The sequence below is a fragment of the Pectinophora gossypiella genome, chromosome 12 (genome assembly GCF_024362695.1).
Source record: "Pectinophora gossypiella chromosome 12, ilPecGoss1.1, whole genome shotgun sequence".
Classification (NCBI taxonomy): Eukaryota; Metazoa; Arthropoda; class Insecta; order Lepidoptera; family Gelechiidae; genus Pectinophora; species Pectinophora gossypiella.
The window spans coordinates 7,583,220-7,605,312 of NC_065415.1; the positions used below are offsets into that span (position 1 = coordinate 7,583,220).

Genomic DNA, 22,093 nt, shown 5'->3' on the forward strand with positions numbered 1-22,093 from the left:
CGTGGATACGTGTTTTTTTTACCTAAAAGTGGTGCATAAAATCTTGAAATTACCAGGTCCCAAATGCACTGTGCCCATTTTAGTTTCAATTGCAATTTCCGCTCGAAGTTCATACGCCACTAACAGCATGTACACTCTGAAACAAGTAAAAAAACACACACACTAGTTTTATACTCGAAATTATTCTTTATTGCGACATAATTCACTTCTTTATCTAAAACGTATAGCTAATACTGTATCTCTGGGGATTTTGCCTACTTAATATTGTTTTAAAAACTATCCCCACCAAAGTTTAACAGTTATATGGTTACATATCACTTACCTATGAACTATGCTTGGCAACAACATCGCCTTGTACCACAGTACTCCGGGGAAGTCGTATTTTATACAAAACTCCGGGATGAAGATTTCTGGGAACCCTTTCGGTTTGTCGTCGCCCAGGGCGAGAGAAATCTGCTTCCTTTGTTTGTCTGTGAACGCGTTGATTGAAGCTGCGCGAGGCATCAGACAGTTCATTCTTGTGCTTATATTGCGGACCTAGGAATAAAACACGTTGCTCAATTGTCTTTCACAAACAAAATCAACCATCAAATCGGGAAATGTATTTACATACGTCGAATTTCGGGTTCATGCTTTTTTTTTACTATCGATTTTGGGCCATCTATCAGATTGTAAAAAACTGTGGTGCACGATGAAACCTACGTATTTCGATAGAGGACACAATTACTCTTGTCATACAATGTACTTGTGTTATGTAGAGGCGAAGTATACGCACTTCTCTCAAAATATCTTTGATTTTAGATGAAATTGAACATAAACCAAAAGCTTATTTATGACTCACCTCCAACAAAGGCTGATCTTTGCTGCCTAGGATTTCCAAGTTGTATTTATTGGAGTAGTAGTCCGCATAAGTGCCGAAGATATTTGCGTCAGATTCGAACCTCGACTTGGGGCTCATGTACTCTAATATATTGGAGACTATGTACCTGTTTACAAAATTAGCATGGACCAATAAGATGAGTTAGCGATTGTTCATTTCGCTAAGGAAAATTGTGTGCCGAGGCTGAGGACGGTGGTGCGGGGAAGGCGTTCAATACAACAGACTATAAGAAATTACGAAAGCTCCCTTTTGGGCCTAATTTTTCGGAACCATATTCATACGCCAACCACTCTTTTTTTAATAATATACGATGCGCGACGATGTGGTCTAGGGTGAATCACGCTTACCTAGCAAGTTCACTCTAGTCTTGACGACTCCCAGATTATAACGAGAGAGAGAGAAAAACAGACGACTGCAGACGGCTTCAGTCCTTTGCTGTTCGCATCAAAAAGGAAGAGGCAAAACGTGTAAATCATCGTCTATAAAATGATGTCATAAATTGGTGCGTGCAGGTTTGAACTTGAGTTACTTGCTTCAAGGGAAGTTGCACGGTATCTAAACTTTTTGATTTGCAGAAAATACGAGTAATATTATGTGATATATTTAATAAGAGTTTTCAGTCAGATCATATCATACTTACCTCGCTGGCAAAATGGCTCCCCGATACCACGGCGTCACAACGTGATATTGATAATTCTCTTGTGTCACATTTAAGGATCTTCTTTCCTACGAACATAATAATAACATCAGCTCTGCTCTCACGACATGGCAAAGAAGATGTAACAAAGAACGAGTTTATAGACGCAGCGTAAGCTCTATGTAGATAAACGTCATACGTCTATATGGTGTGCTGCACCAGCGCAGCGATATTTGTCACGTCGTGTGTGCTATGTTGCAGGTTATGAATCATTTAAATGAAGAAAATCTATTTTTATGTAAAATCAGAACTAACCTCATAAGTAGGTTCGCACACGGGGCGGATCTCCTTATGAGTCTGCATGACCGCCCAGTCGATGTCGAACCCATTGTCCGACTTCACTGGAACCACGTACATATTGTTCACTGAGCCATCAAACACTGTGAACTTCTTCGCCACCTCCAGAACTTGGTCGAAAACGAAGAAGTGGAAGCTGAAATATATGGATATTCATTAATGCAAACTTTGCAAGGGCTAACTAGCTTTAACGTAAAACTATGTGAGGATATTTTCAGGGAGAGACATTTTTCATCAATCCACTATCAAAGCTTCAACCATCTATTAAAGACGAGAATTAAGCAGTGTTTGCGAAGTATTTTTGGTTCACCGCACGCTTGTTAGGAATACATACTTGTAAAATATACTATGAAATGGTCTCACCTCTTCACTAATTCGAATAGTTTAGCATCTAATGCTATGACGGCATAGTTCATTTTCAAAGACGTGGACACTTCTCCTACGGTGAGGAACATCGGAAAGTCGCACAGTTTCGGCAGTGAATTCGGGGTCAAAATCCCGTACCCTTCTCCTTGACGGAGAAGATTGTAAAGCGCTCTCTCTCGGGGATCCGTTGGTTCTTCGAAAACAGTCTTCAGTGTGATGATGTGAAGATAAAAGTTTTGTGCTTCAGACGTCGAGTTTTTGGGTCCGTTGAGGAATAATGGCAACTAGAACAGAGTATCGTGACAGCTTTATTTTTAGATCGTTGAGGAACTTATTGCAATATATTTGTTTATAGGTAATTATATTTTTTCAAATAAACAGGCATTCGATTTTTCATCTGTGAAGTATTCTCCCTAACCGTGAAAATAAATGGGAAAGACCCCGGCTTGTTATTTGTAAAATACGCGAAATAAGCATTATACTTACGACTTTCGGATGTTTTCCCATCCGTTTCTTAGTGCCAGGTCTTGGTTTAAATTCAGGATCTTCCTCACTGTCGTCGTCCATCTCTATTTCATCCCACGGCCAGTTTAGAAAACAAGCTCGAACCTCGGGGAGTTCGAAATCTACAGTTCTGTCATACGAATTAAAGGAAACAAAGGAATTTAATTTCAGTAAAAATTTGCAAAACTTGATCACTATTAGTTTGGTGGATCACTATTCTCTATTTATTTAAGAGCTGCGCTCTTGTCGGTGGAGTAATCGCCATTACTCCATAGATAGGGCGTGTATAACGGTGGTTGCCCCAATCGCCTTCCGTTCCGTAGTACACCGACCAATTTCTCAATCGGTGATGTTCTAGCTAGAGCCCTACCAGATTCCATTTCCTCGGCCTCCAACCAATACTGATACCGCTGCTGCCCGGCATCAGGGGTGCGCTTTTGAAGTAGCGGCGCCTACTCGCTACGTCATAAGATCGTCATAGAACCTAAGTAGCATTTTATAGATCACTATTACTTTGTGTATTTTAGAATTCCCGTCAATTTTTCAGATTGGCCAATACACATAGACAGCCTATGCACATGTCCCACAGCTGGGCACAGGAGTCTCCTTAATCGACCGGAGCTAGAGGTGTGGAGCATAGTGTAGTATGCTCCACAGCGGGTAAGGGCGTAATATGAACATTTTTTTTTTGCTTTTAAATGTGGATCGTACAACTATGGTTTCTAATAATTAAATACATAAATAATAAGTTTATTGGTCTCTTTTCAAACTGAAAAAGTAGCTGTGCAGGCAACTTTGTGCGTCGGTGATCGGTTCAGGAAAATCATACATAAGATGGACCCAGACACACCGCAGACATTGTTACAAAAATCTTATACTTAACAGACACTCCACAAACGCAGTAAGAGCCGTCTTACCCGTGCGTCCGGGCGAGACAGATAGCCCGCATGCGCTCCTTATTCCTTACGTCTAAGGAGATAGCTCTAGCTCGTAACAGTGCAGGGCGGAAAGTGTACCTTCTATACGTACGTATAGACCCCACCATAGAGAGGTTGGTACTCCACCTCACAACCCACACGATAGAAGAAAAAGACGTATAGACCCAGTTTAATCGAAATAAGAAATGACTTACCCGTAGCTACGTGGTAGTAATGTGACGTAATCAAGTTCTCCTTCTTGGTGCAACCTAATGCATGCGTTTAGAGCAGCAGAGCGTTTAGCAGTTTTCAATTGCAGCATAGGTTCTCCCTAAAAATGTTAGCAACTAAATCACATTATGACTAGTTAGTAGCGAATGTCATATTGTGATAACATTTTAGCAGTTTTTTATTTGGGAACATAGTGAGAATAAGGAAGGATAAGTTTATTTTTTACAATTAGTTTTAAGATGACGTTGTTAAATTAAAAACTATGTCTGAATTTTAAGAATCAGTTCGGTAAAAGCTCTTGAAACAAAACGCGATTTTCCCTCATAAAACGACTTTACAAATACACTAAAAAAACTAAGTGACAGGCATATGAATTTTCGTTTTTGAGAAATGAAATACATATTATGTCAATAAAATAGCTTTCACTAATGTGAAAACTACTCACCGCAATAAAGTCTTTAACAGGACAAGCGATGGGCATGTAAATTTTAATCTGCTTCAGTGTGCCTCTTTGTTTGTCTTGGACTTTTTCTTCAACCCACATCGGAGTGATTACGGTGAACTGGTCGTGGGGTAACACCGAACAATAGCGGTTCAAAAGACTTATTGCTTGGACTGATGATAAGCGCTCTGTGGATTGCACAACAAAATAAATTAATAAAATAAATAATAGAAACATAATAAAAATAGTTTATTTCTCATAATTGTAACGAAGTTTGTTGTCGAGACATCCCAGTAAGTAACTAAAGTACTTGTGTTGGGAATGACTCGCAACTCCCCTTTGGTATACATAAGATTTTAAAACATGGCAAATATATAGTTATATAAACACATTAAAAGAAAAAATAAATAATAATACATTTTAAGCATCTACAAAACTGAATCGATCATGAGTGATAAAAATATTGGATTAAAATGCTGATTCAGTGAATATACTCGTATGTATCTAAATTCATGAAAAAATACTGAATGTTTTGTCATTATTTTTGTCTTATAAATTATTGTTTCTCATTAATAATTTGTAATATAGGTAGGTGTCAAAGAAACTTACGGCCACATTCAGTGATGTATGGTGGGATTTCATCTTCGTCGTACAAGCCTTGTATCTCTCGCGGACTGGGCGGACTGCGGTCCTCAGTGTTCCCCACCAGGATCTATTTACAATGAATAAAGTTTGTCTATTCTAACCAAACTTGTACCTATGTAACCAAGGACACCTAAGGCAAATAATCTCAGAAGTCGTCTTCAATCTTTCGGCGTTCAACGCCAAAGAAGATTGAAAAATGAATATAAATGAGTCATTAAGAGAAGAGAGAATTATGTCTTACTTTTTGTATATACTTTTCAGTGTTTTGAAAAGCACTGTATTGCTTCCTGAATTTTTCTATATCGTTTTCGTTTATCATAACGACATAGCTGGAGTCTGAACTTCTAGCGCGACCTGGAGAAATAAATACTTTTAAATTCAAATTCAAAAATATCTTTATTCAGTGGGTAACAATGTTACACTTTTAATTATACTTTGTTTATATGTAGCCAAATTGCAAACGATTTCGAAAACCTACAATGTAATCGACTAAAATCTTCTTCTATCGTGTAGGTTATGAGGTGGATTACCAACCTAATAAACCTTGGTGTCGGGGTTATTATTGAGCCGCCAAAGGCCCCTAACATGGCTCATGTAACGACTACTTACTTACATCAGTAAGTAGTAATCGGGATCAAAGGCGTAACGTGCCTTCCGAAGCACGTATAAAAAGTAAGAATACTTTTTCGACAATCAGGTGATCAGCCTGTAATGTCCTAACCAAACTAGGGATCACAAAGTGTTTTTTTTTGTGATATGTCCCCACCGGGAATCGAATCCGGGACCTCCGGATCGTGAGGCCAAGGCTCAACCACTGGACCACGGAGGTCGTATCGACTAAAATGTATGGAATTGACAAAAGGTGACAAGGCGACAATCCCATAATATTTTATTCGATATCACTGTCACTTCTTGATCGTTGGCATATCCCTCCTAACATGATAAACGTTATGGTGACATGTTTGTAGCAGAGTACAAACTCTGCACATACTGGCCTTTCCTTCTTACCGTCAATCATTTTAAATTTCGAAATTCTCATTCCATTCCGCAATTCTTTTCATTTTACGCTGACGCATTGCATCCCCGACGTTAATAAGAGCAACATCTATACTGCTTAGCTCTGACCGTGCCCACTAATTTTAATTGTGATCATAAATTCTTCATTGTATTTTACATAGCATCGTTATAATTTCATTAAGTTCTTGTTTGTGAAGTGCTAATTAATAAACTGTGTATTCCTGTGGGTGTTTACTGTTTCCTTCGCTATTACTACTCATCCTACTCTCCTGCTACTACTCTGCCGGCCCGTCGGGACTCCATCACCACCCATCGTGCCGCAGTGGCGGTGTAGGGTAGGGTGTTGTCAGCCCACTGCCCAAATAAATAGTTCATAATCTTGGAAAGGACACGAGGCCACAATTAGGTTATATCATCTTCCTACCTACATTATGTACAGAACTTATGAGTTTGGAAAATTATCGTCGTCAATTTGTTATAATGAATTAAATAATTTTAATATACCTTTGCTCTGAATATACGATCTGTATTCCAACGGCGGATCGTATCGAAGTACCAGCAAGCACTGAGGGATGTCTACGCCTTCTTCTAGAACGCTGGTTGAAATTATGCAGTTCAATTCCCTGAAAACGAACAAAATGAAGATCTTATGCTAGTTTTTCTTTTCTCTCTTTATATAATCTCTAGTCAAGTGATCAATACAACTGTCTCCTAATTTTATCTAAATAACTCAGATTTACGTTTCCGAAATCTTGTATAAAACCAGTGTACTGTGTGCATGCAGCTTTACTATATAAAGGGTGTTAGTAACATCGTAACAAATACTAAGGGGGATAATTCAGACCATGATTCTGAGTTAATATCATGTGGAATTTTCCTTCGCAAAATTCATATTTTATTTTCAGTTTTTTAAACTTTTTTCAATTCTATACTTTTGCGTTGGAAAATTCCACTTGATATAAACTCACAATCATGGTCTGAATAAGCAGCTGAATCATTCCCCTTAGTATTCGTTACGATGTCACTTACACCCCGTACAATTACAAACAGGTAGCCATACAAATAGGTATGGGTATTAGTACACCGTAACGAATACTGAGGGGGATGATTCAAACCATCATTCTGAGTTGATATCAAGTGGAATTTCCTGTCGGAAAATTCATGAAAATTTTAGTGTTTTTTTTTTATTATTTTCAATTCCATACATTTGCGACAAAAAAATTCCACTTGATATCAACTCAGAATCATGGTCCGAATCATCCCTCAAAGTTTTCGTTACGATGTTACTAACACCCTGTATATATCTCCCAAGAGAGGCCTTCATGAAATGGGATAGTGGAAAAAAAAAATATCGGTTGACAAGATTGATTCGGACGGCTAAATATAGGGCAATAGAGGCGACAGAGACGAATAAAGGAAACTTACTTATTACTGAACTTCAAAAGCGCAGTCTGGCTTGCTTTCTTCGTGTAAAATTGTTCCCTCGTACACTTAAACGGGTTGATATTGAACCCCACAATGAAATCGTGGTTGAGAAAACCAAACTCCTTGGGATTACACTCTTTAACCTCTTTTAAGAGATTGTATATTATTTTCGCCGTGAATCTTTGCTTCGTAAATATTATGCCTGATAAAGGTTTTTTCGCGATGTTGACTTTTAAAAGAACTGGAAAATATTTTAATAATTAACACGTATTTTCGAAAATTAAAATTAAATAATTTGGTATTTTTTATGTACATTTTTATTTCGATAAGTTGATGTTATTTTAATTTAAATGTGTCCTTATGTACCTATGTAGGTTTATTAACTTCTTTTTCTTTCTTGCTTTCTACCTCCATCTACCTCCATCATCATCTCCCTGGCATTTTCCCGTTTTTTCACAGGTTCTGCTCACTTAACTTGATGATGAGTCAGGTCCGTAACGCTAACTTTTTTCCTATACCTAAAAGCTTTTTAAAGTCATATTTACCGCCAGGATTATTGATCAGCTCTGGATTATATTCTTTTAGTATATTCAACATTTGCAGAACTTTTTCCGAAGAATGTTTTACAATTTTGTCATAGCCATGATCATCCTTCATGGAATTCAGTAGTATCATTCTTGCCCTGAAAGTGCAAAAAAATTAGAGTAAAAAAGGCAAGATTTTATTAGCCACAGAAAACTGTATTTTGGATTGGGATTCTATATCCAGATGCTACATTTGAGATTCTTCATTTTAGATTTGGGAGTCTGGATCAAGAATAATTGTTGTGCCTCTCTACACGTATATTTTTAATTCCTGTACAATTTCTGTTGTTCTTATGTTCTTTGTGCTGAATAAAGGTCATTTGTATATTTGGGAAATTATGTCGGAAATGTAAACATGGTTTAAACGTTAAGTCCTGCAGGGCTAACATGCACAACGTGATAAAATTATCGGGCGATTTAATAGATTTCGTCGAAATCGATAAGTTGTTTTTTTCCCTAACATGCATGAGATGCGATTCAGTTCTTATTTTCACAGAGCCACATGACTTATTTGGGTTCGCATGTTACCACCAATCGACACAACACTAATATATAAACATAATTATATCGTCAGAATCAATAAAATGCCCGTAACCAAATTTTATCACGTTGCTCATGTCAGCCCTACAGATGAAATAATTCCTGAAGAAGTTGGAGTTTTATATATATGTAGCCTAACCTATTATTATACGTCTCTCTACTAGGTATAGGCCTCTTTTCACCCCTTAATCAATGGAAAAGGATTTGGTTAAGTCATGTTTCACCAAAGTGAAGAGAGGACACCAGATGTGCAGGAATCGACCATTCACCGCGAGGAGGACAGAGTGTCTTCTCTCTCACTCGTCCCCGCTCCTAGCGAGATCTCTAACTCCGGTTGCAGACCGCGAGCTAAGTTAGATTAGCTTCTTTTCTTTCTTTCTTGCATAGTGTTTGCATAATTTGCACACTATTGTATAAGTCTCTATAAGCCACTAGGCAACCTGGAACCAACAGAACAACTTCCGGAACAAGGAAACACGTCTGTCCAAAAAACGAGATTTGTAAGAGGCAAATATCAAACTACTTACATTTCATCTTAATTAACAATAATACTAAACGCCTAGCAAAAGTAATCGAGCAATTACGCTCATACATTACAAACACAACTATGGAATATGACAATTTGTTTACTGGCTAAGCTTAAATTAGCTTGCGGTCATCCATCGGAATTAAGCCCGGACCAATAGAGCTTAATTACTGATACGAGATGAAATTACATTAGTCACTTAATACACAACACTCTGCTCAGCACAACTGCGCATTGATCAAGTCTAGGTCTTAACAAGATTGTGGAGAAGAGAAACAAACAAACAAGCTCAACTTACATGACTGAATGCGTGATCGTAAATTTATACAAACGTTCTTCCTCTGCCGACAACGCTTTCCTTTTCAGTCGCTCGAGAAGTATTTGGTACGCCAGAATACTCAACGCGCCCCCATATACACCCAGCTCTTCTATGAACCCTATCATAGCCACCACCATATTCTTCACTTCTTTCACGATCTGCGCACCAATAACAATAAATTATAAATAGTCATGCCCGTAATAACAAGGTGGGCGAAGTCACTTAACTTGATGGCAAGTAACCTCTGTAAATAGTGTGAGATCAAACATCGTGGAGTCCCCATGGTCTAGTGAGTCGTGTTCGGCCCAGGAGATCCGGACTGCCGATAAGGTTATTTTCGAAATCACTGAATGAAACTATCCTTTATTAGTTAGAACATTGCAGGCTGATTATTATTACCTCTAATTATCCGAAAATTTGGACGATTCCGTGCTTTCGATACTTTAACCTCTCTCGAAATATCTGTCGAAATACCAAACGCAACAGCAATGTAAAATCTTAAATTGTGTCTGGTCGAGATCTGCGTTCCGACAGATAAAGGGTTAAGCTGGCTACTATTTAGTATTTACTTTAAATAAGCAAGTAGCCGTTTGATGAGCAATGTTAGAGGCCGCTGGCCGCTCGATAATAACCTTGACACAGAGTTGGTAAGGTTGGATATCGCTCACATAATAGAAAAAGAGATCAAAACGAACTAATTAATAATTACTGACCCTCTTAGTATCTGAACTTATGTCTTTCTGCCACTTTTCCAATTTAATGTTGGGTTCGCCTGTAACTTTGGGCAATTTTATGTCTACAACTAAAAGCATCAGTTGTTCCAGAATTTTGATTGCTTCTTTCGCTGCTGGCGATGGTACACCAAGCCGATATGTTTTCATGGACTCGTTCGGATTTGTTGAGTAACTGAAAATAATGATAAATTGTAATTTATCAAAACTGTGCATAATGCTATTAAACCGGTAGCTATAAGGGTATTTGACTGGGTCATAGAACTCATAGATAATTTACAAAATAATTATCTAGGAATAGAAGCCCGTCTAAGAACTATCTCAATTTCTTTTCGATTTTTAATTACAAATTAAGTAACAATGAGTACGATGGTTGATGGGCGGTTATCCGTATTTACGACACACGGGCAGTATCTCCATACAAATTCAATAGAAAATTTTCGTTTTCATGTTTGGTAAAAAGTTACGCATTTGACTAAATTGGAAGATAGCCTACTCTCTCTATCGGAGAGGAATATTCGGATCCAATTTCAGGCTTTGAAAATGTAGATAATTGTCGAATTCAAGAAATAAATCTTTATTTCTTAATAAATATTTTTATCATCATCTGATTATACTACGAAAATCTTAAAATGAAAACGTGTGCGCGTGTGTAAATACAAAACAAAGTAATATAATATAAGGGATGACTTCCTACGATAAAATTCAAAGTAGGTGAACAAACTATATTTACTATATTTACAATCGTTTTACTATTTTTATTTCGCTACCTATATATGCATGCTTTATCACATATCAAAACACCTACACAGTCCACTTTAAAGTTGTTATCGTGTTCTGATTTCATATTGAAAATAACGACGGAACAATAAGAAAAAGAAGTTGGCGATAGTTCTGTATTGAGGTCCTTCCGGACCATATAATGCTGAATTCCAAAAATGACGAATGCCCAGTATTTTGGCCCCACGAATGCTCTTTTTTTCCAAGTTTCTAACGCACAGGTCGGTAGGCGGGGAATGCACGGAGTACACAGAGCACAATAAACGACGTAAGCTCCATCCGACTTAGTGACGTCATGGGCCGGACAGTCAAATTCAAATTCAAAAATATCTTTATTCAGTAGGTAACATCGTTACACTTTGAATCGTCATTTTTTAAATAACGAACGTCTCATCCGCCTAAAACTACTGCAGCTTTTCACAACCTGTATAACCGGCGAAAAGAAGCTGCAAGAAAAACCTCGGCACAGGGCCCTAGACGTTCGTAACAGGGTCGCTATTCTATGTGCCAACTACTCTTTTTTTAGCTTCTTCTAGTTAGAAATTACTGTTAAAAATTAAGTAATAGTAAGAAAACGTACTTGAGCACTTCGCCAAGTTCATTGACCGTAGCTATGGTCGCATGAAAAGTCGTTTCCAGATCATGCAAAGTTATTTCCACTTTTTGCATGGTTACATTTGCATTTAAAAGAGTCGCCGTCAACCCTGCAACAAAATCATCACAATTTTTTACAAACATACGGTATTTTTTAAATTCTTCTATCGTATGGGTTGTGAGGCATATGACCAACCTCAGCAACCGCGGTGTCAGGATTATTGACCCGCCAAATCCCCTGACATGGCTCATGTAACGAGTACGTACCTACTTAAGTATATCAGTAAGTAGTAACCGGGACCAACGGCTATAGGGTATATAAATTTGTGTTTATAATTTTTTTTATTTATAAAATACTAATCTAGAAATAGAAACCAGTCCATGATGAGCAAATATCAATAAATTTTTCCGTATTTTTCGAATTTTATTTATGAATTAAGTTGGAATGAGTAGGTACGTTTAAACGCTTTTATTGATGACGTCACAGGACAGTATTCACATACAAACTCCAAAGAAAACTTTTGACTAGGTTGTCAAGTAGCCTATTCTTGTTATTTATTTTGTACCTATACAATAGAACAGACAAAACCGAAATACTGTTTTTCGGTTAAATGGGATGTTGTAAATTGTCTATTTATGCTGTAAAGTTTCATCATGATCAGGACACTAAGTACATACTTCACTTTTAATTTATCACGTAATCGTTTTGCAATGCAAACCCCTTTAAATCTAAGGTAAAATAATTTACAAAGAACAGGGGGTAACCCCCCTGTACGGCCACATCGAAGCAATTCATCTAAGAAAGCAATATTGCAATTTGACATTTACGCATATAAAAGTAAGTGCGCAATGCAAACAAATGTCAAATAGCAATATTGCTTTCTTAGATGAATCGCTTCGATGTGGCCATTTTAACCGCCCTGTTTTAGCGCCAGCTAACCCATGATAGCTCTGTTCCCAGAATGCGTGACTCACCTGGGTCGTAGTGCCACGAGACAATCCCGGTTCGGCCTGTACGCCACTCAATTCGACTTTATTATGTATGTTTGGATCATAATAACGTGGTTTCCATAATTTGTGTCCGGCTAATGGCAATAGGCTCGCCCCTATTGCGTGCCAGGCTTAAACATAACTGGCGAGGAAAGGGTGTATACAAACATCTGCCCACCCCTTCGGAGGTACAGGCATGACGATATAAAACTAAGTCTACGTACGCACGCAATTTCGCTTTGGATACCAGAATATTTGAGTCTTGCATAGCGTTGCATAAGCCATGAAGGGGCTTAAGTTATGTAGTGTGCTTAGTCTAGACATGAAATAACTAGAAGAAACCCTTACCCAGGACTCTTGGTTGCTTGGAGGGTGGACAAGTTTCGAAGTGCTTCATCACCAGCCGCATAGGGTGATCAATCACGGCGTGGTGACACTCGTCAAATATCAGCAGGTTGATATCCTCGATCCTTATGTACGAGTGCGTCAGCATGTCTGCGAGGATCTGACTCGTCATCACTATTACCTGAAGCATTTTACAATATTAGTGTAGGTAATCAATAATCATCTATACTAATGTTCTAAGTCTGTTACAATTTCTGATTGTTACTCTTTTACGCCCAAAACGGTCTAGACGGATTTGTATAAAAATCTGCGAATACCTATATAGATTGGAACCTAAGAACGAACATAGGGAACTTTCTAATGATATATATACCTACTTAGAGTTTGAAGTAAACCTAGGTCACCAATGGTGGGAAGCGGAGAGTTGCCGTTCTAAACGCAGTATTATTCCTTATTCTACGCTTAAAGTTTTTAGTACGATACAATCGATCGATTAAGACATTGAATATTTCATACCTCATGTTGTGCCATTTCGGAGTCCCATTTATTTTTATCCCAATAATCGACGCCATCTTCTCCACTGTATCCGGCTACACTTTTCACTGGGCACAAACTTCTTATAACTTTCTTCTGTAAAATTACAATATTTCATTTTTTTATGTCAGGAAACTGTATTAATATTTATTTACCTACCTATTTAAAGGGAAAAGATATCCGTTACTTCCTTTTTTACAAATATTTTTAATTATTCGAATTACCTAATTAAGATAGGGCGAACGCCGTGTCTTATAGAGTGGTCAAAGAATCGACACTGGGTAGAAGTCATTGTAAAAAGCTACATCGAGAAGAGTGTGGTTTATTGTGTCGGCTTAAAATGATCTATGCTATGAGCACGCATTCTTACCACAGTCCTATCATGCATGCTAAATCATTACGATGACAGGGAGGCCTGTCACCTTACCCATTTAAATAATTCATGACTACTTTGAATAGGTACCTACTTAAGACATGTCCTTTGGGATCGAAGTTCAAATAAACATGTAACGAACTAAATGGTGACAGATAGTTAATCATATTGAATTCCAGTCGGTTTTTACGACATGACAAGCAGCTGAAAGGATTCTATGTTTTGTCTTTACTCTAAGTCCAGTGGAGGAGCTGATTCTTTACCATTTGTTAACATATAAATGCGCTATTCAAAATAATGAAGGTAACAAACATGGTCTAGCCGGTGCAATTTGTGTCAAGATATTCAGTGTGAAATCGACACTTACGGTTTTGCGAGCCTGTGTTGATAAGTGGAAATGCAATAGAACACAATTCTTGGCAAACCTAGATTTGATTGCAGCATGATTGTTAAACATGTTGTATGAGTAACAAACCTTGTTGATAAGTAATGTAAACGAAATACTAAATTTTCTTTGTGACACGGTGACGCGATGTGTGCATAAATGCGTAGGTAACTGTGTTGAAAACTTTATGAGGAAACCGAAAATTGGTTTTCCCTTTCAGGTTGGAAGATCGACGAAAACGATGGCAATCGCTTCTGTGAAAAACCGGACCTGACATTAACTTCAGATTATGGAACCGGTCTCCGTTAAAAGAAAGAGATGAAAAAGAAAGAAAGAAGAACATGTTGTGGTCTTAAGCATAAATATGAATATAGATATGTATGACCTTCGCTATGGCTTTCGCATTATCATTAGTGTATGTATTCCACCAGCATTCGGAACTCTATCACTTCAGCCCTCGACTCGAGCCATGTCTTGGCTTCGGCATAGACAAAGAGAAAGGGTTTATTTTTGCATGTAAAACATATAAATTGTGGAATAATTGGTAGAATTTTGAATAATATTATTAAATTTGGTTTTACATATTAGTTTAGATTGTAACAATATTTATTATTATTTTATTAAATCAGGCAACAAAACCATAAAACAACAAAAACAATGTAACAACAACAAAACAAAATTGTAGTTTTATTTATTCAGATATCCAACAGCATTAACAATAGTTGTTTACTTAACACAACACACACACTGTTGTTGTTTGTTGTTATTTGTGTTGTTGTTTTGTTTGTTTAGTTGGTTGTTTAGTGTTTGTGTTGTTGTTGTTTGTTGTGTTGTTTAGTTGTTGTTGTTTCAATTGTTGTTGATGTTTGTTTATACTTGTATCTGGATACCTACATACATAAACTCACGCCTGCAATCCCTAATGGGGTGGTAAAGTCACAAGTAAACAGAACACATCTTGTAACTACTCTAGAATTGGATATGTACAATGAGGCATATGGTAGGTGATCAGCCCATACTACTACTACTACCTCCTCACTACCTCAAGTATTACTTCCTCAAGTTAGAAACGACAATCCCTCTGTCAGTTTTCACAACATGTACTAGAAGATACTAAAGCAACTGAATGCATGCTGTGTTTTTTGTTCATCCCACAGTCCAGCATAGAAATATAAGGTTTTGGTTAAATTTATTAATCTTTAATCTTAATTTATTTGATCCTGCTATGTAATTTCTGGAACTTTGGAAATGTTAAGACTACAAAAACCATGTTGAAACTACACACCACCTATATACACTACACACTATGCTTACTTTGTCTTTAGATAAAATGAACTCTGACTTATCATTGTCAACCCAACTCAAATAGCAATTACGGTAGAGCTGTAGCAACAAAATTAAGTAGATATGCTGTGTGTGTGACTCATACTTGACCAGTAGGTAAATATCAGAGTAACAATAAACTTTTGTGTTGAATGAGTAGATAATCGTGTACCAACATGTTTCGTCAGGAAATACAGGCATCATTCAGCTATACTAATCTTAAAATTGTTAATTGTTCTTTAAGATTGTAGGTATACAATTATAGATTGTATACATATTGGCCCCGATTCCTGCAGACATCTCTTAATTTTACTTTAAGTTATACCTGTCATTTTCTTATCCGCCGAAAAGGAAAGGGACGGATGATTGACAGCTCTTAATTTTATGAAGAATGAGTAAATAAATGAATAACCCGGGCGAATTTTTAGACGGTTGTTTTAGATTTGTGCTTAAAATTGACGTGTCCATAAATTTTATTAAACCTAAAATAAAATTAGATGGTATTTACAGGAATTAGCACCATTACCATGTTATTATTCTAATTATTACATATGTATAATAATTTTCTTAGCTAACTTCCTTAACTTGATTTTTGTTTTATTTAATTCATAATTTTATATATTACTTTATAATAATGTTATAATGAAGCTGCTGACACCTCCTATTTTGCTGTGCCCTTGCAGGGCGTCACATGTAGGTACCTACTACCATGTAACACCTTAACAGTTTGTGACTTTGCAATAAATTGATAAATGAATAATAATTATTATTAATAATAATTATTATTAATTATAATAATTAATAATAATTAAAAAAACTGTAATTAAAAAAATCGAGGTGATTACCATAAAGACTCTAGAAGTTTGGCTGAATCTAAAACTCCAGAATTTACACCCATGCTTATAAATTCTATTGTAATAGATATTGAATGTAATATTATATACCTTCTTTTCTGTAATTTTATAAAAAAAATTAAAAGCTCATACTAACCTGTTGATTGACCAATGGGATGGTATTAACCAAGAAGAAAGTCCGTTTTCCCCCTTCTCCCCATGGCTTCCGTAAAGCATTTCGAAATCTATTGATTAGACGAATTGCAATAAATGTCTTTCCCGAACCTGTAAATACATGGTAATTAAAAAAAGAAATTTTAGATTATAATAATATAAAAAGGTTTACATAAAATAATGAGTTGTAAAAAAGAATTTATTATGAATTTAATACTAAAAGAATTCTTCTTTTTTTGCCAGTGCCACTTCCCATTTCATTTGGGGTCGGCCCTCTGAACTAAAGAATTATCATATTTATTTTAAATAAATAAAAATTCCTACGAAAATAACAATGTAAGAGGAAAACATAGATAAAAAAATTCTAACAAACCTGTAGGCAAGTGTATAATTGTATTTTTGTTAATAGCTATTTCTTCAAGTTGTGTTTGATATGGTCTCGATTTGAGTTGCTCCTCCCCATTCACAATCTCATCATTATCCAATTCCATCTTGCATCTGAGGCAAAATAAGTACTTTAATTGGCATAATAATAATTACTTACTCTGAAAAATCTACAGTAATTTTGTACATATACCTAACTATTGTATAGAGACAAGAAAAAGGGTAAATAACTACCTATGTAGGCAAATATTCAATTTTCAGATAATGGAGAAATTTTCTTTCAAATTTTTAAATTGAATTGTAAATGATGAAGTCTTGACAAAAAATTTGAATAATTATTTTCATTACAGACAATAATAATCCTGATAGGTCATCATCATCAGCCCATTAACGCCCACACTGCTGGGGCACGGGCCTTCCCTATGGATGGATAGGGAGATTGGGCCTTAAACCATCACGCAGGCCCAGCGCGGATTGATGGTTATTAACAACTGCTAATGCAGCCGGGACCAACGGCTTAACGTGCCTTGCGAAACACGGAGGATCTCGATATGAAAACTTTTTTTTTGTGGTCACCCATCCTATGACCCGCCTTTGCGAAGTTGCTTTACTTCAACAATCGCAGACCGAGCGCGTTAACCGCTGCGCCACCGAGCTCCTCCTCCTGCTCATCCTGATAGGTACAATTACATAACTAAGGCTTTCCAGAAAATAAAGAAATTATTATAATAAAAAAAACAAGAATAAAAATCTTTACTTAAAATATTACTATCTAAACAGAGATTTAAAAATATTTTGATGCAACTACATACAAATCCTAAATTAGAAAAGCCCTTCAGCAAAGTAGAACTGGCCATAAATATTACACAACTTAGAAAGAAATTGCACTGCATGAAAACCATAACAATATAAAGGAGACCTTTAGTAATTTCTAGTATTTATAACGAAATAGCTTACCAAAACGGTTGTTCAGTGTCTGCAAAAGCGACCCAGTAAAAAACTTTTATATTAAAATTTATTCTTACATTTAAAAGACTATAAAATACAAAACAGTAAACTGCTACTAGGAATATTGAGTAACTGGGTAGCAGTAGCAGAAAGCAACAGCCGCTGACTGACAGTTTCAGTTTGACAGTTCTCTTCACTTGACAGGGATACCGATTTTTTATATCATTTACCCAAAGACCTTGTATAGAATAGACGGAGCATATTTAAGACGAAAGAAAAACATAGGTTTTGTCTTTCGCACTCATGTGAGCCGTCATAAGTTAAAAAGAGATAAATATACTATCGTCGTAACGTCTTTTGTACTCGTGTAGCGGGTTTGTTATAGAAACGTACCTATAGTATATGTTTTTGTATCAGAACCACTAGTGCCGTTCCATGTCTTTATCGACATTATTATTGGCTAAATATTTCATGTTAGTCCAAGATCTAAAAAAATATACATTACAAATTGAATGATTAATTAAATACAGAAATAACGACCTAGTATCCATACCTGGGTGGGTAGAACCACAAGTAAATTAGTTAAAACGATACCTATTTGTACCCTGATAGAAAGATACCTAAGAAGAACCGTACGTTGCGGTGACAGATTCAGAACCACTTATTCAACGTAATTATCATGGACAAACTTGTTAAAGGTCAATTTATCATTTTTGAATCTATGTCATTTCGCAAGGTGTTATGGCCGAGGAGGTCGAGGACGGTCCATCTAGTCCACATATACTATAGTATCATTTTAATATGACATTGCGGCCACCCTTTGGTTGCTATAAATCACATACCTACCCTTTTATAAAAATTAAATACACGTTTTTCATTGACTTGACCGGAAATCGAATCGGCTCTCGATACAAGAAGTAGACGACCTTCTAGTATATTTCGGGGATTATCTCAATGCGATTAAAGAATAAAAGCAAATACTTCTTTATAAGATTTTTATTCAATATAGTTAGAATACAATGACTACGAAGCACTGAACAATTCCGACTTTTGGTGATAAAAAAAAATATTTCCTCTTGTTCACTTTCTTTAGAAGTGTATAGTGTCGGCTCTGGTCGTTATAACTTTACCTGCAAGAATGGCACATATTAACGTGGAGCACACAAATACACAAGCATTGCATGTTTACACATTGCACATAGAAGGAATAATCACAGGTAATTACAAAAATAGTTATTCATACTAATTATTTATAGAAGGAATAATCACAGGTAATTACCAAAATAGTTATTCATACTAATTATTTTGTGCAATAGAGAATATTTGTATTGTATTGAAATATTTTTTCCATGCTAATGAAGAATACAAAAACGAAATAGCTGCAAATTTATCTATAAACTTATAACTAAACTTAAACTCACCTTATGTGAGATATGTGAGTGAATATTGTTGGTACTGCATCTCTATGTAATATTTTTGTTTGGTATCCTGCTCGATAGAAAGCAAGATACATCGAAATGTAATTAGCACAGGCTTAAATAAGGAGAAGGCGTCCTTCAGAAGAGAGAATTATCTCGTTTCATGGTCTGAATCTAATTGTTTCTTAATTTCTTGTTTCGTAAATTAGGATATTTAGGAAATCTGGAAAATACAATATCTTTATGTAATCTTCATCCAAATCGGAAACAGGTCGAAAAATAAATTAAACGTGAATAGAATAACGCAACATGTAGATGTTACATTCAAACATAATATTATGTTATCGATATCAAAGGACAACACTACTTATAATAGTTTGGGTACATGATCTGTCAAAGCTGATTAACGTAAAATGTGAAATCAATTATTTGTACAAATGTGACGGCTTTGCTGAAAATATGCGTCTGCATCGTGTTTAGGGCTCAATAAACTTTACAAAAACCAGACCAGGTAATGTATTTCTTGCACACAAACATGTATTATGTGGTCGATAACTTACCCATGGTGAGACATTGTTTGATCGTTCTCCATTATAACACCCATTCTACTCTCACAACCAATAGCTACGCAAGCCATGGTTCATAATGAATAACTATTTCACAGATTGTTTATATAAAAAGTTAAAATAATGTCCCAAAACACCAAAAAACTAACGGCAGGTTTGGTATCCAGCTGACTACCACAACATCTCAAAACGGTAAACACTGACGTTCTAGACAGCGGTGTTTGTCTATGTTTGTTTCTTTTTTCCACAGAGATTGTTGCCATAGGGAAGAAAGAGAGCTGTGATAGTTTGATCGTCACTCTAAAATATTATCCGTCTATTCTATACAAGGTCTTTGCATTTACCCCATCTCATTCCCATTCCAACTGAGAGCAATCTACTATAATTACGATACGGCCCGTTTACTGTAAGAGCGGTATTCCATCTTTCAAGCATACATAAACAGCCTATATTGTTCCAGCACTGGGTCCCTTCACAAGCCTACCCTCAATGGGTATGAAGCATACTTCCACGCTGCTCTACTGCGGGTCAATAGAGGCATATGATTCAGCCTGCAATATTCTAGCCAAACAAAGTTATTTTCGACAGTATCCCCATTGAAAATCGAACCCGAACCTATAGATCGTGAGCCGAATGCTTTAATCACTAGACCACGGAGGCAGCTGAATCAACTCACTGAGCTCTCTGATAGACCAACGCGCCAGGTGATGACCCGTATTGTCGTCTGTAATGAATAGTCGAGTCAGCTGTGTTAGTGAAAATGAATACTGCACTAAAGATAAATTAATAACTCATTGGTGCAAGTCAGGCACCAGGCCATCTAAAAAGGAATAATACGTATAGAACGGCAACTTTCCGCCCCCCACCAGCATCTGAGCTCGGTTTACCTCGACCCTCCTCGAACATAGATTATATCTTTTTTGTTTTCCAATTGTAAGTGATTAGATTATGGTGAATTATTACGTTCTGTTTGGATGCTTATCCAGCCGCTACCAAAAAGACAGGAATTCTTATAGGTTTCCAAAAGATGGAACAAGGTAGGTAAATTTATCTTGTAGCTTTAGTTTGCATCTTTACAATAGGCTCTACTTACTTAATCAATTAATTTTTGTTTTCCCTTTGTAATGTTGTAGTGAAGCATACTATATTAAATAAACACTCATCACTAATTAAAGAGCCACGCTCTTGACGGTGTAGCATTCTCCATGCTACTTCTTAGGGAAAAATAGGGCAGTGGTTTCCCTCTTGCCTAAACGCTACTTTAAATAAACACTACTTTTTAATAAATAACGTACGTAAATAACCTAAAATTTATTTTTGTTTATACAATACAAACTTATCGAATGAATGACCTGGGCGGCGTTATATAAATAAATCTACGAATAAATAAAAATAAGTAAATAATTATTCATGTAATTTCTTGGTAAGTAGTGGTAGAGTGGCTAGGTTAACCTACCCACATACCCAACTGGGTATGTAAGTCATGTCGGTTGAATTAGGTATTTTAGTTGGTGCGAGGTTGTGGTGGCGCAAAAGGAGGCAGCGGAGCGGACAAGATAGGACGACCCCCTCTCTGCTCCTATCCGACGCAGAAGAATTGGGCGGAGAAGGGGGGTATTTGCTCGCCAACTCTTGTCCGGTTAGCCCTTGGGCGACGGGAGCGGGGAAATCCCGTCGCTCAATCCATCAAGGGCTGTGGAGGCTGTGGTCTGCCGTGTGTTCCCGGCAGATCACATAATGTCAATGTGTAGTGTCTGTGTAAAAAAAGATTATTGATGTTATCATTTATAGTTTATTGTTATTGCAATATGATTGTTATTTGAATGGGCCATATTCTGATTGCCAAAAAACCAAGGTTTGTGGTCAATATTTTGACGTACAGTATAATATATGACCCTACAAATAACGATAACAGTACATAATTGACGAATAATTAAGCAAACATTCTTTTATTTTATTACCTATGGCTACCATCAATTCCCAACAGTAACAGTAAATAGGAAAGTGTAATAAATAATACTCGTTTTTGCATTTGTATTAAGTTATTAAGTATGTACTAGACCAAAATATAATAAACAATAGACGGTTTGGTACAGGCTTTATTACATTGTTCAATTTCTTGGGCTTAGTAGATATATTTCAATACGGCGAAATCGGGTCCCTGCTTTACCTTATTGTTATTAAACCGCCTTCTCCCGAGAAATCGTTTGCAAAAATAGTGTAATGTTATCTATAACATTACACTATTTATTTTATTTATTTATTTATTTACTCATGCTCCAAAGAAAAATTGACCTTATTGTTATTTGTACTGTACCTTGTAAT

General features: G+C 36.4%; 1 protein-coding gene across 1 annotated transcript in view; it reads right to left on the reverse strand.

Moving 5' to 3' along the window:
* The window catches only part of LOC126371073 (endoribonuclease Dicer), a 47,600-nt gene extending 29,643 nt beyond the window's left edge, over window positions 1–17,957 (reverse strand). The window contains exons 1-22 of the mRNA XM_050016259.1: window positions 17,794–17,957; window positions 16,826–16,950; window positions 16,436–16,563; window positions 13,347–13,460; window positions 12,834–13,011; window positions 11,482–11,605; window positions 10,104–10,296; window positions 9,370–9,548; window positions 7,967–8,103; window positions 7,422–7,662; window positions 6,501–6,619; window positions 5,221–5,333; window positions 4,944–5,046; window positions 4,338–4,522; window positions 3,877–3,992; window positions 2,727–2,874; window positions 2,238–2,524; window positions 1,833–2,010; window positions 1,521–1,606; window positions 842–986; window positions 323–537; window positions 54–136 (exon numbers count right to left, since the gene is read on the reverse strand). Coding sequence (XP_049872216.1) covers window positions 54–136; window positions 323–537; window positions 842–986; window positions 1,521–1,606; window positions 1,833–2,010; window positions 2,238–2,524; window positions 2,727–2,874; window positions 3,877–3,992; window positions 4,338–4,522; window positions 4,944–5,046; window positions 5,221–5,333; window positions 6,501–6,619; window positions 7,422–7,662; window positions 7,967–8,103; window positions 9,370–9,548; window positions 10,104–10,296; window positions 11,482–11,605; window positions 12,834–13,011; window positions 13,347–13,460; window positions 16,436–16,563; window positions 16,826–16,943 — 3,190 coding nt within the window. The 5' untranslated portion in view covers window positions 16,944–16,950; window positions 17,794–17,957. The remainder of the gene's footprint in view (window positions 1–53; window positions 137–322; window positions 538–841; window positions 987–1,520; window positions 1,607–1,832; window positions 2,011–2,237; window positions 2,525–2,726; window positions 2,875–3,876; window positions 3,993–4,337; window positions 4,523–4,943; window positions 5,047–5,220; window positions 5,334–6,500; window positions 6,620–7,421; window positions 7,663–7,966; window positions 8,104–9,369; window positions 9,549–10,103; window positions 10,297–11,481; window positions 11,606–12,833; window positions 13,012–13,346; window positions 13,461–16,435; window positions 16,564–16,825; window positions 16,951–17,793) is intronic.
* Between the last annotated feature and the right edge of the window lie 4,136 nt (window positions 17,958–22,093).